Raw genomic sequence first — 13662 nt, 5'->3', positions numbered from 1 at the left:
GACACACCTCATTCCAGGGTTTCTTTATTTTTCCACATTGTACAATAGAAGACATCAAAACAATGAACACATATGGAATCACATAGTAAGCAAAATAATCTAAATATATTCAAAATTTGAGACTTTTCCAAGTAGCCACCCTTTGCCTTGACAGCTTTGCACACTTTCAACCAGCTTCATGAGGTAGTCACCTGGAATCTATTTAAATTAAAACAGGTGTGCCTTGTTAAGAGGCACACCCAAGAAAGGAACAAACCAGGCTCTGAGGGGTGGCCAATCCTCTTCTGGCTGTACAGAGTGGAGATAACAGTACAGCGCCAAGATCTTCAAACTTTCATAGATGACCAGCAGGGTCAAATAATAAATCAGTGGTTGTAGAGTGCAACAGATCAGCACCTCGGGAGTAAATGTCAGTTTGCTTTTCATAGCTGAGCATTGAGTTCGAGACAGGTGCAGCAGTCGAAAACAGCACATCCAGTGAACAGGCCAGGGTTCCATAGCCACAGGCAGAACAGTTGAAAATCTTGCTCAGTTGGTTAACCTCTGGTCCTGGAGATAGTCAACACTTATATACCCAGCTCTAGTGCTGTAAGCTTCCCCCCCAGGGGGAAAAACCAGACTACCGGTCCCTGGCAGAAAAAAGGTTGAGAAACACTGCAATAGCTCAAAGAATTCAAAAAGTATCAGCGAATGTTGTAGTCCATTTTTATTGGCAGAAGGCTGCTGCAACATGTTGCAGAGACAGTCAAGACTACATTCATGTCAGGAAATTAAATACAGGTAACAAGACTTCAAAGACAGATTATGAATTTAAAGCCTGGTGTTTTAAAAGGTTAAGACATTAAGAACATGACTTTATTATACATAATTGAAATCAAAGCGACAACAAGTCAGAACAAGCAAGAAATGTACAGGCCAGTGGGAACGAGCAGTCAGGTTTTTCCAGAGAAGTTTAAAGCTGAAGAATGGTTCAAACCAATAAAATAAAAAGGCAGACCACAGAAGCGGCATAACTAAATGAAGTGTTTATATAATATACACAACTAAATCCCTTCTCATCCATCACATGCGGAAGCGATCAGAAAAGTTGGGAGACTGGGGCACAGTGAGTGTGACGTTGCTCTTCTTCAGCTCCAGCTGTTTGTAATGTCTGACGGGTTGGGCTTTGTGGACCTGAGGGTCAGAGAGAGGACACTCACGTTACACTAAGGTACAACCAGGGCTTCTGTTCTGACAAACCACCACATGCCCGAATAAAAACTATATTAAATGCCCTAATGAGCAATAAATTAGTTGTATCAGGTGTGTTGGTGCCGGGCTAGAGCAAACATCAGATTAGGGTACACAACATTTTGAAACCGAAAATGATATTTTTTTGACAAGTTCAGGTTGGCCACCCTACCCAGGTGTTTGTGCTGGAACAAAAGCCAGCACATCTAGAGGGAGACTGGTTAATTTCAATAGAATTGTTTAAAAGTGGTATACGGACAACAAGCCCTAACCAGACTACAACTTAGCGCTACAGTATTTTAAGCACATGACCAACTTCTGGGGGGGCTGGTCTAAGGTCAGTGTAGTTACCTGTTCTTGGCGTAGCCTGGCCATGTCCTCCTTCTCACGCTCCTCCTGCTCCCTGCGCTGTTCCTCCTCCATGCGAGCCCTCAGGGCCTCCTTCTCACTCACCGCCCGGTCAAACTCCAGCCGCTCCTTGGCACGGCGCTCTGTAGACAGCTGGAAGCCCCCTGGAACTACGGAATTATTCATGTCTTCTAAAGAGAGGCAAGTAAAAAGAGGGAGGTGAAAAGGGGTTTTGGTGGCGAGGTGTTTAAAAAAAGATTGGCATGTGGTAAAGGAAAGGCAAAAAGGTTATGAGTGCAGAAGTCCAGCTCAGCATTACCCAAACAAAGCCCACGTAAAGGAGTAGGCAACCCTGATCCAGTGTTGAGACTAAGATACACAAGACTGGAATTTGTAGTTGAGGGAAATAAATAGGCTAGAGATGAGTCAAGACAGGTAATGATCCAAGAGAACTGTTCAGGGTGACAAAAGTGTGGGAAACCCTTAGATAAAGGGTGGGAGGAGAAGTTGTGAGTTAGAGGTCCAACAGGTTTGCAGGACTGTTGTGGTCTATGGCCAGTGCAGAAAGAGGTGAGTGAGGCTGGTGTGATCATACTTACCCAGGACAGAGCGGTTCTCTTTCTTGGGGATGAACGGCTCTTTGTGAGTGACCAAATTTGGTCGAGCTTTGAAGGTGGCTGCCTCAGCCTGGTGCTTCTGTTCCTCCTTCAGCTGGAGAGAACAAAACAGAGAGGGTTTGGGCAGGAATAGTGCTGTGGAGGTCATAAAATTCTGTCAGCCAGTTGTCGTCATGCAAAAGACTTCCGGGCTGACGGTAATTGACCGTTAATTAACAAACACGTTTAGCATCTCCAGGCCTCCACACATACGAGCCACTAGTGCGCGCATTTGTCACATCTACATAAATAAGTTTCCTCCCGAGTGGCGCAGCGGTCTAAGGCACTGCATCGCAGCACTTGAGGCGTCACTACAGACCAGGGTTTGAGCCCAGGCTGTGTCACAACCAGCTGTGACCGGGAGTCCCATATGGGCTGCGCACAACTGGCCCAGCCTTGTCCGGGTTAGGGGAGGGTTTGGCCGGGTGGGGGCTTTACTTGGCTCATCACGCTCTAGTGACTCGTTGTGGGTGGATGCCTGCAGGCTGACTTCGGCCATCAGTTGAACGGTGTTTACTCCTACACATGGGTGCAGACGGCTTCCGGGTTAAGTTGGCGGGTGTAAAGCGCGGTTTGACGGGTCATGTTTCGGAGGACGCATGACTCGACCTTCGCGTCTCCAGAGCCCGTTGGGGAGTTGCAGCGATGAGACAAGCTCTTAATTGGCTATCACGAAATTAGGGCGAAAGAGTAAAATATTTTTATATTTAAAGTAAATATTCACCATCACAACAAATACATTATTTTAGGCAGGTCTAAAGAAACATGAAGAAAATGTATTTCAGAAGAGAATATAAAAGTTGGCTATGCGCCATGCCTTAGGCTTGTTCATTTAGCAGACAAGATGTCCCTTCCCATTATTTTATAGTAAGAATTATTATTGAACTTGGCTGAATAAAATAGAAAGGATATTTTTCCCCATTCCGGAGCAAGAGGGTGCGCATATGAAGCGGCTATGTTGAGTGTAAAAGTGAGAATTTGAAACAGGTCCTATACGCTACATTAAGTTTTGGCAACTTTAGTTGTGAATGATACAAACGTTAGATAAAAAGATATGGGCTGCATGATGCGACTATAGGCTATTGATGAGTTGAGAAAGTCAAAAAAGCCTGCACTCCGTTCCTTGCCTCAGGATGCACATGCGGTTCTCATTAAGTGATCTTATTTTCACCCATCAGACTATTCTCAATTTAATCTAGTCTTTACTAATATGTCAAATTTGTTTCGATTTAGAATGGCTCATTATCAAATGGGCAAGACATGGTCACCCATATGTATTGGAATAGAAAATAGAGGCCACTTTCCCACCAGTACGTTTTCATGCAAGTCGGCTACTCCGGTAATGTCACTGCACAACAGGTGATATTCAGCAAACTCTGTATGCCATGGACTCCCCAACCCTGTTCCTGCAGCAACCCAGTGCTTCAATTTGGGAAACCAAGTGAAAACTGTTCAGGAACATTGATAGTAACATGTTTTCACAACAAAACATTTGATTAAACTGTTGACAGCCCCGCTATGCACGCTGGAGAAAGGAATGAAGGAGATGTAAACTCAGCGGTGAGATATTCTGTAGCTTAAGGTAAAGCATAAGCCTATTAATTATAAATTTGACAAAACGCCCTACTAATTGTAAGCTAAATCTGTGTCATTTAGGCTTCACCAATTACGTACCAAAGATATCTTTAATCAATTTCTTTTCACGTTTTATTGCCATGTGCAGTAGGCTGTGTATTGTATAACGGAACAATAATGTTAATTCAGGTTCTTTGAAACGACCATGTCTTCCACTCAGTTTCAACAGGTTGAACATCAGTTTGGTGAGTTTTAAAAGCACATAGGTGTTTGATGCGATTTTAAATGTCATTTGCATTGGCGTCAGTGTTTGGAGGGACAATAGAGCCCCAAGTACCAGGCCATTAGGACCTGATGATTGTTAGCCAGTTGGGTACAACTAATGCATGCCCAGAGTGCATAACATGATTAGAATTTTACTGTGGTCATGACTGCTGGTGTGGCAGTAATAGGGTCACTGCAACAGCCCCAGGCAGGAAATAGGATTTTGCAAATAGTCGATGCACATATAAAAAATTTAAATAAACTTTTAAAAAACTGATTGTGCCTGACATGCAGTACTTTGGTGCCAGTCAGAAATACAGAACTAGTTATTCTATTTATAGGGTCGGAGTATGAAAGAAACGGCATGAACTTAGCCACATCTTCAGTTTGACAGCCGAGCAGGAATTTAATAAATCCAGTCAGTACCACTCCGGAGTTGTCCAGGGACCCTGCCTTGGCCTTACCATCTGCTCCCAGCGGTCGTGCTTGACAGCTCCCCGCTCATCGATGAGCAGCTTGAAGGGCTCAAGCTTGGTGGGCTCAGCCACCTTCTTCTCTGGCAGGACCACCTCATGGAAGTCCGGCAGCGGCTGGGCCTTGAACTTTGGCACCTGAGGTTCAGAATTTTTTATTGACCTGGTTACGATATCATTTTCTAGCTAAACAACTTGCAGCAAAAAGGCTTTAAATCATTATCCCAAAATAATGTTGCACCACAAATCTTAGATGCGCAACACCTTGCTCGTCACCATCTAATGACACAAGGTACAACAGGCAACTGCTCCTGTAACCCCTCTAGTGGCATTACTCATCAGGTCTCCCCATATTAATAGAATTTAAGGCAAACGCAACCCGAGGAGAAAACTGAACACTTTTAAGGCAGTACCTCTTCATGCCTCAGCTCCTCCAGCCTCTTCTCTTTCAGCAGCCTTCTCTCACACTCCCTCTCTTCAAAGGAGAAGGGGCACATGTCCATCTGGGTCTTGTCCTGGAGCTTAGGCTGGAAGGGCAGGCCAAAGTGGGGCGCCGCGTGGGCCTTGAGCGGGGCCGGGGGTTTTACCTCCTCCACCTTTCTGTCTATGCGCACCCTCTTCTTCAGGGCCCATGCAGGGGACTCTGGAACAGTGGGACACAGCACCTTCTTCTCTGGGACACCCTGTAAACCAACAGGTGTGGGTAGCCCATTAGCAAGGGCACCATCACATCATATATATACCATCATGGTATTATACCAGAGCTAGAATGTTTTGCAAAATACTACATTTCTGTTCTTTGTTTGGCATGACAATACCATAAGGAGCAGATAGCAAACAGACTGGCATGCAGGCTACATGTACTACCAATCCATGACAATCTAGTTAAAACTAGAGTTGGCTGTGTAGCACTCACCACCACCTCCTCTAGGATCCTGACCGGTAGCGGGCGGGAGTGGAAGATGTGCTGCTCCTCGGGCTCCTCCGGCTTCTTACTGGCATTTCGATCCGTCAGCCTCTTGTCCATGTGCAAATGAAAGGCCTCAGGCCGCGTGGACTCCTTCACCGTGGGCTTCTTGGGGTTCAGCGCCCCCTCTAGGATCTTCCTGTTCAGCTCCAGGGCCTTGAACTTAAACCTGGAAGATACCACAGGACAGGGGTGGATAATGAAGGTTGCAAATAGAATAAGTGAAGACAATTCCTTATTCAAATTGAAACAAATCATATATGTTCTAAACAATGCATTTCTATCCTCTTGAAGAGGGTTCAAGGTCGTTGGACCACGAATGGGCTGGAGCACCAGTAAACGTGTCGGCTTCATTGGTAGAAGCAACCCACCAAGTCGAATAACTACTATTTATAGGCCACACCGCATGCCAGCAGAAGAACAGAGTGAAGAAGCCTTAAGTGTGGACTCACTGTTGGAGTTTCTGGAGTTCCTCAGCCTCAAGCTCAGCGCTGCTCTTGACTGCCGTGGGTCGGCTCCTCTGCCGGGTCATCAGCTGAGGGGTGTGAGGGTGGGTGATCTTCAGCTGCTCACTCTTCACAGGCGACGGGCCTGAAGGAGAGAATCATTGTAGTTTGCTGCCATTTTTACTTCACGCACATGCATCCAGTGAGCACACCCCAGAGCGTGGGACTGCCACCATTGCCTGTCATGTATAACAGCAAGGACTGGCTGGATTAGAGCTAATACACACCCTTCTCGTGGCTCTGTCGACTGCGAAGGTGGTAGCGGGTTGGAGTCCGTCTCTGAAACTGCTCAATCTGCTGGGCCATGGGCACGTAGGGGGCAGGGTCCTCCAGCTTCCTCTTGCTGCCAGTAGACAGGTTAAAGGGCTTGGGCACAGTGGTACCATTTGGCGCCTTGGCCTGACAAAGAAAATAATTCAGGAGATGACATCAAGGGGAAACAAATAATCACAAATATGTCTGGGTGAAGCGACAACCTAGGGAAGTGGAAAAGTCATATATTTGGGTTGCACCCATCCCTTAAACTGCCATAGCGGCTGATGTGGCCCAAAAAAAAGCTAGCTACTTACGGGGGAGGATGGGTGCTTGCGGAGCTGAGCGGTGAAGTCCATCTCCTTGTGCGGTGGCAAGGTGCTGACCTTGACACGTCCGTCTGTGCTGAAGTTGAACTCTTTGGGTACGGTGGTGGCCAGAGCCAGCTTCTTTGGGGGCTGACCTGAGTGACGACATGATTGACCAGATGAAATTCTGCTTAATGCAGACAGATTACTCCTTCATACAATTGAAGCTACTCACTGCCTGCCATTGCAGCCCTGTAACTGGCCTCGTTCCTCTTCCGCTGGTCAGCCACTTCCTTCTGAAGAGCCTTGATGCGCTCCATCTCCTGCTGCTCTGAGCTCTTATGCCTGGGGTTGACATACAAACGTTATAACACAATTTTGGGATATTAACCTTCAAATGCAGTGTTCCACAATCCTGGTCCTAGAGAACCACTGGGTTTTGCAAGATTTTGTTCTAGCCCAGTGTCAATACTTGATTAGTTGAATAAGGAGAGTTACTGCTAGGGTTATAACGCTGAGTGATGGGAAATGTAACCAGTCAAATTCCTTAACGTATCCACGGATTAAAGGACTGACAGTATTGTCAGCACCAACATCAGGTCATGCATGCCTCCTTTAATTAAAATCGATGAGTGATAGCAGTATGACATACTGTGTGGTGGTGGGGGCCGCTGCAACGTGCCGGGCCTGCGTGGCTGCTCTGGGGTTGAGTCGCACGGTGGTGCGGACTCTAAGACTGCGCCTGGGGGGCAGAGATGAGCTCCTGGCAAATGAACAGACCAGGACAGTCTGGTTACTTTTGTCCACAAGACAATTGGTCAAAGTTCATTATTAAAGATGGAATCTGCAGTAGGGGGAAACAGCACCACTGCCCAGGCATTATTGTTTTGTTGACAAAGCAGAGGTGGAGAGCGCTGCATGTGAAAAACTAATAGAGTGATACATTCACCAACACCCAAAATTAATTTCATATTTCAAACCCAATAGTGAATAGTTTGGACCATGCTAAACAAGCCCTCAAAATACATTTCCACCATGGTGGGAGGGGGAAGACAAGGTACTCCAGTTGTTTAACTTCGATGTGTTGACGAAATGTTGTGTTTTTTTGTGCGTTTTTTAATTTTTTACAGCAGTAGGGTTTGAGCTGTAAGCAGTAAGATGAATTGCTGTCTCTGCCATGACCACATCCAGGGCTAGATAATTCCAGGCACACTGTGGCAAAGGGGAGGATAGTGAAAATGTATAAGTTCACTGACCTTCTCTGCTTCTTGACAGGTGGTGGCACTTGAGGGGCGGTGTGCTGTCCTTCCTCATTGCAGGCTGCCTCTTTGCGCTTTGACACCCTTCAGTGGAGAAAAAAAGTGTTATATTACCACTTAGAAACATACAGTTGCTTGGTCTAATACTGACCAGATAGGTCAAATACAATAGGAACTTAATTTAGTCCTGGACTGGTCTGCAGCTAAACAGGTTGATGCTGGTTATAGAAGAAACATTACTTTAGCATTATAACATTTTGCCATCTTTCCTTTCCACTTGAAATGGACTAATAAAAGAAATATTCCAAACACCCATGAATGCAGCAGGGTGGCTGCAATCGGGTTCTTCAAAAAGAACCACATTCCTTAGTAACTCAATTTAACCAATGTAGAGCCTAAGAACTCTCAAAGAGATGTCAGCTGAGCTGAGTGTTCTAGAAGCATCATACCTGCGCGGTTGGGCAGGGGGTCCCTTCCTTTTTGGCTGGGCAGCTCCCGGAGCTGGCCTATTTCCCCAGGAAGTGACAATGTTGGGGAGGGTAGCTGAGGACATGCTCGGGGCATCTGCTGTGGTGGGTCCTGAGGAAGTGCTTGGGGCCTCTACTGTGGAAACAAGAATATATATCACATTACACACAGGTCAGTCCAACTTGTGAATGTAAGTGTGAAAACACCCAGGATAATCATGAAATTGTCTAAAGTACCAACCTGAGTTAGAGTTGTCCTTCACCCTGGGAGATACAATCACCCTGGACAAGTGTGTTTCAGGGGTCATTCCAAGTGGTATATTGTTTCTGTTTGGGGTGGCAAGGTGGCCAAACATTCCCCCACCCTGGCCACCCTGGCCAGCACATTGGTCTGCAGAAAGTCACACAATTCAAGAATGAAGTGCAAATTCAACAACTTTGCAAGTTACAATAGGTGATAAAGCATTTAACACCCAGCGTGCTCCAATATTTCAAAATGCATACATTAATCTTGGGAAGATCCATCCTTACACAGCCCATGGGAATTGTAGTCGTTGCCTTACTAACAACCCCGTATTTCCTCCAAAATACGGTATAATATTGTGTACAAGCTTGCGAACATATCTTACCAAACCAAATGTCTGCGTTGTCCTCCGTATCCAATGCTTTGAAATCAATGACATGTGACGGTGCATCAAATTCGTAGTGACTTGCCGATTCACTCTGCGCCATCTCACCATCCATTTCAGCAACTGTCTGTAGCTGGTCTCCTAACAAGCAGATGTTGATGACAGAAGGCCAATTGTTAAGATAGGAGTTAGTTTTCAAAACGTATTAGTGGCTAACTTCGCTAAATTAGCGAGCAAAACGTTACACTTTTCCCCCATGAACACATTTAACTGCGTAGCGACAATATAGATATACAGTACTTTAACATAACAAGCACAAGAGAGCCATATAAAAACAAAATACCAGAAATGGTATCGTTATTAGCCACTGAAGCTAGCTACAGTGGCTAACGTCGGGTTACTAGCTAGATACTGTACTGTTGATCCAAATTATCTGGGGATATTATGAGATAAAAAAATTGTTAACATGTTCATAAAAATACACTACATTATATCATACCTTTTAAACGTGTATCTTAGAAACACAACCAAGCCGTAGTGGCAATCCCTTGAGCCGTCAGTTAGCTTCAGTGCTGAAATAACAAAATAAGGTATGGCGTTACCGTTTAAATTTCCTCCCCATTTGAACCAGCCAATCAACAGCCTCTTCCAGAGCAATTGGTTTTCCATTGGCTCAACATGCCTAGATTACGGCATTCTCAAATTATATTTCCTGCCACGTGAGGACTTTCTGTAACAATTCTGAATGCTCACATTCTTACATTTTAATTTGGCTACATTTTACTAATTTAGCAGACACTCTTACCCAGAGTCAAGTAATGTATCTAGATAAGAAACCCACATAAGTAATTGTAATTTAAAATTCCCTAAAAAAAAACAGCTATCAGCAAAAACCTACAACAGTGCACGAGTTCGTTTTGGATGGCCCGGTGCACCGGGTAAGCGGGGTTTACACATTTAAAACTATTCCATTGGTCCTCAAAATAAAACTCCACTCAACTGGGACAACGGCCCATGCAAAACTAACTCTTCCAGTAACAGGGGGGGGGGGGTTCAACAACAACAGATGAAAGGGGAAATCTTTGACCATGTTCTTTGAAGAGCATCATTTTTCCTCATTAATTTATCAACAATGTAACAAATTTAACTCGATGGGCAATCAACTGTAAATAATAAATGTGCATTTGCACAGCATCATGCTCTGTAGGCTTAATCTTTATCAATTATTAAATAAAGTAGCAATTTTTTGGCATGTTAGGCCTACTTATTTAGGCCTATGCTATGGTCTAACTTCAACAAATGATATGGATACAAAGGTTGAAATAGACTTGGGTCTTTAATCAACATTCAGTGCAAATAATATTTTTCAGATGTAAAGAAAAAACATGATTCATGTGCATGTTACAATAATGCATTCATTAATCGTAATCAACAATAATAAGTAACAATAGTACAAATACATTTGATAAAAACATATGATATGTAGGCACAACACTGATGTCTGCATGCAGGACATTTCAAGCTTTTGTTCAATAAAGAAAGTCAATACAACTGGGATGGGTGGGGTTGGAGTGAATACGCCTTCCTTCGGAGGGTGCTACATTTTCTGGATCATGACCTGAAATTTACCTGTGTAGAAATAAACAATATGTCAGAAGGATAAAAGTACTGTATATCCCAAGATCATTTTGCTCTTCCCATACCAACATCACACACAACATACTATATCAGTCTGGGCTGGCTGATGTTTTTGGTTGGTTGTTGAGTAATGGTTGGGGCATGGTTATGCTTGAGAATCATAATAGCTCTGGATACCTGTAATAAGTCTAACTTTCATTAAACTGTTTACAACCCTGGATGGCTTGTTTATGGAGGAATGTGTGGTTAGATGTTTAATAGGTTTCTCAATTCACAAGCTCTCCCAAAGAGAAAAGTCTTCCTTACAGGCAGGCATAATGGACACCTCTGCTGTGACAATACTCTTCACTCCCAGGTTGGAAAGCCCTCCTCTAACCAGGCCACATGTGAACGCCAAATACTGCAATGACAGGGGCAGGGAGAACCATTTATGTGGTGAAAGTTGTCCAGGTATAAATAGTGCTTGACAAGTGAGTTTTTCCCCATTATGCTTCCTCACCTTTGGGGCATGCTCCAAATACTGTTTACCGGCAGAGAGCTGAGTGAGTAACCGGAACTTGTTATCCTGCAGGACATAAATACCCTGAAAAATAATCCACAGAAATCAACACTACATGAAAAATTACAATATATTCAGTGAAAATATTTGACTGCATAATATTTCCACGAGAGGTGGTGATTGAAGTGCAATTGGAAAATGTAACCTTACTTGGTGGTTTGTTCTTAGGTTGTCAATTTGCTTTTTGAAGACACAGGTCCAGAAGTCTTTGCAGATGAATTTCATGACATCAAGCTCATCTTTAAACCGTGCTGTGTCTTTGGTGAACCTAAAGAAAAAGAGTATGTTCACCATGATGTTGTTCCCAGGGCCGGCTCCAGACAGAAACAGGTACTTAGGGCCCCAGGCCGCAACCAACCCAGGGCAGCTATCTAAACTTGTAGTAATCATAGTCGAATACCGACCGGTCATGCAGGGCACGTGCCCAGGGGTCCTGACCTCCAGGGGGCCCCTATTGATTTTGTTAGTTACGCTCACTCAGATATCATTAACATGGCATAAATCAATGCAAAATGTGTAGAATTGCAGGAAATTAGACTTAAAACTGAAATGTCTCTCCGGCCAATGGCAAAATGTGTAGAACTGCAGAAAACTTGACTCAAACCTGCAACTTTCATATTTTATTTATTTTTACTCAGTCAGGGTCTCAACTTACTGTTGAGAGTTAGAATACACAAGGTGCAAGTTCAAAATGTGGCTGTGCATCAGACATTTTTATCTTGTTATGTCAGTCACTAGCTAGGTTTCCATCCAATTGGATACAGATTTTCATACAAATATTCTAAAATCTGCATAAAAACAATATGTGCATTTTCCCACCAGAGATGTGTTCCCATCGAATTGACATGTTGCAGATAAAAGGCTGTGCGTGATGACGTAATGCATATAAAAATACATTTGCAGTTAAATTCCCATGTACAGAATAAAAATTCAAGTTAAATTGGTTTCTATTGCATTTTCAACTTTACTGGTGGTTTTCTCCCAAAAAAATTGTGTTTTATAGCGTGTGCCCACTTTGGTACTGGCACGTGCGCTCTAGCCAACAGCGCTACCTACACGCTGTTGGCTAGAGCGCACATATAGCCTACATGATGAGATTATTATAGATAAAAGGGCAAGATTATTTTTAGTTTTCAAACGGCAGCCAAGCATCGATTATCATGTAACCAGAAAAATACCCTCGATATTTATTGGAAAGCAGCATCAAGCTCATCACCTTGCACTTCCACCACCCTGAAGTTCATCATAATTTATTTAATCTCTAGCCTAATAAACTGCATGCTTTCCCGAAGAGTCATAGAAGAGCCATTACCATTGACAGATCAGTTTGGAAAATATCACCCTTGGAGATAATTTGTGTTTGGTGATGTCAGTGATTATTATAATAATTGGAGGTGGTCACAGTGGTAAACAACAACATTAATTATCCTATTAGTATCAATAAATAAACAAAACAAACATGGTGCTTCAACAAACCTTTCTATTAGTCCCTGACCCACCCGGAATCCCATATTTTCCAGTTTGGTAATACATCTCCCATTTTCCTAAAGGATATGAGGATAAAACAACATAATTAGTTATTATGCACACACATTCCGTATGTTCCAATACCATACAAAAAATCTGGCCTCACCATTTCCCCATGTTCAGATGATTTGTATATATACTGTATCACCTCATTATGTAAAAACTGAAAAAGGGCTTCGTCTGCCATCCTTGGTTATTCCCAAACCTATCAAACACCTCTGGCTAGTAAGGATGACGCCACCCTAAATGCTATCAGTATTCATATATAGATATTTTTTTTTATATATAACGTTATATATATTCGTCTTTGAATTTAGGGATGTGTGTTTCTACAGTTACTTAATAATGTAGAGCAAAGAACACAACCTAATCGAAATTTCTATGCACCCACGAGTATTTAAGCCAACATATATTTCTAACTAGCCGTCAATAAATTAATATTATTAAATATCTCAACTGAGTCGTGAGACGCAAAGATTTAACGATGAGACATGAAAATAAACATCTGACAGAGGTCCTTCTTTCACACTAGCAAACAGTCGGCCAAAATAATGCCTGAACAGGAGGCAAAAAAGACAAATAAAATGATGAATATCTGATTATTACATTCCTTATTATTTAACAGTTCATACGTTTAAAAAATGTCAGGGGATGTATTTGTTAATTAGACACGAGAAACATTGTGGCAATGTGGGCAACAACGTTACAAAAGCATATATGGGCTACTTCCATAGAGATAGATAGAGGACTCATCTTTGTATCTGTGCCATTGTAGCGTCTGTGATAGCATCAAATCAAATAAAATTGTATTGGTCACATGTGCCGAAAACAACAGGTGTAGACTTTACCACGAAATGCTTACTTACGAGCCCATTCCCAACAATGCAGAGTTAAAAAGTAAGAACAATATATGCTACAGTATGTACAAAAGTGACCAGACAATCAGGATAGATAATAAACAGAGTAGTAGCAGCGCACGTAACGAGTATGAAAGTCTGTCTATC

At 43.2% G+C, this 13662-nt stretch overlaps 2 protein-coding genes across 4 annotated transcripts; both read right to left on the bottom strand.

The window, feature by feature from the left end:
* Nucleotides 1–688: 688 nt before the first annotated feature.
* Nucleotides 689–9523, bottom strand: tpx2 (TPX2 microtubule nucleation factor). Of its 2 annotated transcripts, XM_023990850.3 has the most exons (16): nucleotides 9434–9523; nucleotides 8935–9075; nucleotides 8547–8696; nucleotides 8288–8441; nucleotides 7836–7922; nucleotides 7232–7342; nucleotides 6815–6924; nucleotides 6589–6734; nucleotides 6247–6418; nucleotides 5966–6104; nucleotides 5463–5682; nucleotides 4960–5229; nucleotides 4538–4684; nucleotides 2178–2289; nucleotides 1582–1769; nucleotides 689–1173 (listed from the first exon to the last, which is right to left on the bottom strand). In XM_023990850.3, the coding sequence occupies exons 2-16, from the start codon at nucleotides 9047–9049 to the stop codon at nucleotides 1063–1065; spliced, it is 2232 nt and encodes a 743-aa protein (XP_023846618.1). In that variant the 5' UTR covers nucleotides 9050–9075; nucleotides 9434–9523; the 3' UTR covers nucleotides 689–1062. The 2 variants fall into 2 exon arrangements, with proteins under 2 accessions (XP_023846618.1, XP_023846619.1); XM_023990851.2 differs by lacking the exon at nucleotides 7232–7342.
* An 808-nt stretch (nucleotides 9524–10331) lies between these two features.
* On the bottom strand, nucleotides 10332–13189 carry trappc6b (trafficking protein particle complex subunit 6B). 2 transcript variants are annotated; one of them, XM_023990852.2, is made up of 6 exons: nucleotides 12765–13189; nucleotides 12608–12675; nucleotides 11282–11399; nucleotides 11072–11155; nucleotides 10879–10972; nucleotides 10332–10563 (listed from the first exon to the last, which is right to left on the bottom strand). In XM_023990852.2, exons 1-6 carry the CDS (start codon nucleotides 12843–12845, stop codon nucleotides 10532–10534), a joined length of 477 nt encoding a protein of 158 aa, XP_023846620.1. In that variant the 5' UTR covers nucleotides 12846–13189; the 3' UTR covers nucleotides 10332–10531. The 2 variants fall into 2 exon arrangements, with proteins under 2 accessions (XP_023846620.1, XP_023846621.1); XM_023990853.2 differs by having other exon boundaries at nucleotides 11072–11137.
* Nucleotides 13190–13662: the final 473 nt, after the last annotated feature.

Source organism: Salvelinus sp. IW2-2015, linkage group LG7 (genome assembly GCF_002910315.2).
Source record: "Salvelinus sp. IW2-2015 linkage group LG7, ASM291031v2, whole genome shotgun sequence".
Lineage (NCBI taxonomy): Eukaryota > Metazoa > Chordata > Actinopteri > Salmoniformes > Salmonidae > Salvelinus > Salvelinus sp. IW2-2015.
Note: the sequence above shows the minus strand (reverse complement) of the source record. Positions and strands in the feature narration are given on the sequence as shown.

Bases quoted from the DNA above. Each gene is read 5' to 3' on its own strand.
- tpx2 (XM_023990850.3), bottom strand. From the start codon at position 9,049: ATGGATGGTGAGATGGCGCAGAGTGAATCGGCAAGTCACTACGAATTT. The intron at 6,419-6,588 runs GTAAGTAGCTAG...TTTCTTTGTCAG, and splicing joins GCAAGCACCCATCCTCCCCC to GCCAAGGCGCCAAATGGTAC. The intron at 1,174-1,581 runs GTAACTACACTG...TCTGACCCTCAG, and splicing joins CCAGGCTACGCCAAGAACAG to GTCCACAAAGCCCAACCCGT.
- trappc6b (XM_023990852.2), bottom strand. From the start codon at position 12,845: ATGGCAGACGAAGCCCTTTTTCAGTTTTTACATAATGAGGTGATACAG. The intron at 12,676-12,764 runs GTGAGGCCAGAT...CATATCCTTTAG, and splicing joins CATCTGAACATGGGGAAATG to GAAAATGGGAGATGTATTAC. The intron at 11,400-12,607 runs GTTTGTTGAAGC...CTTTTTCTTTAG, and splicing joins GGTCAGGGACTAATAGAAAG to GTTCACCAAAGACACAGCAC.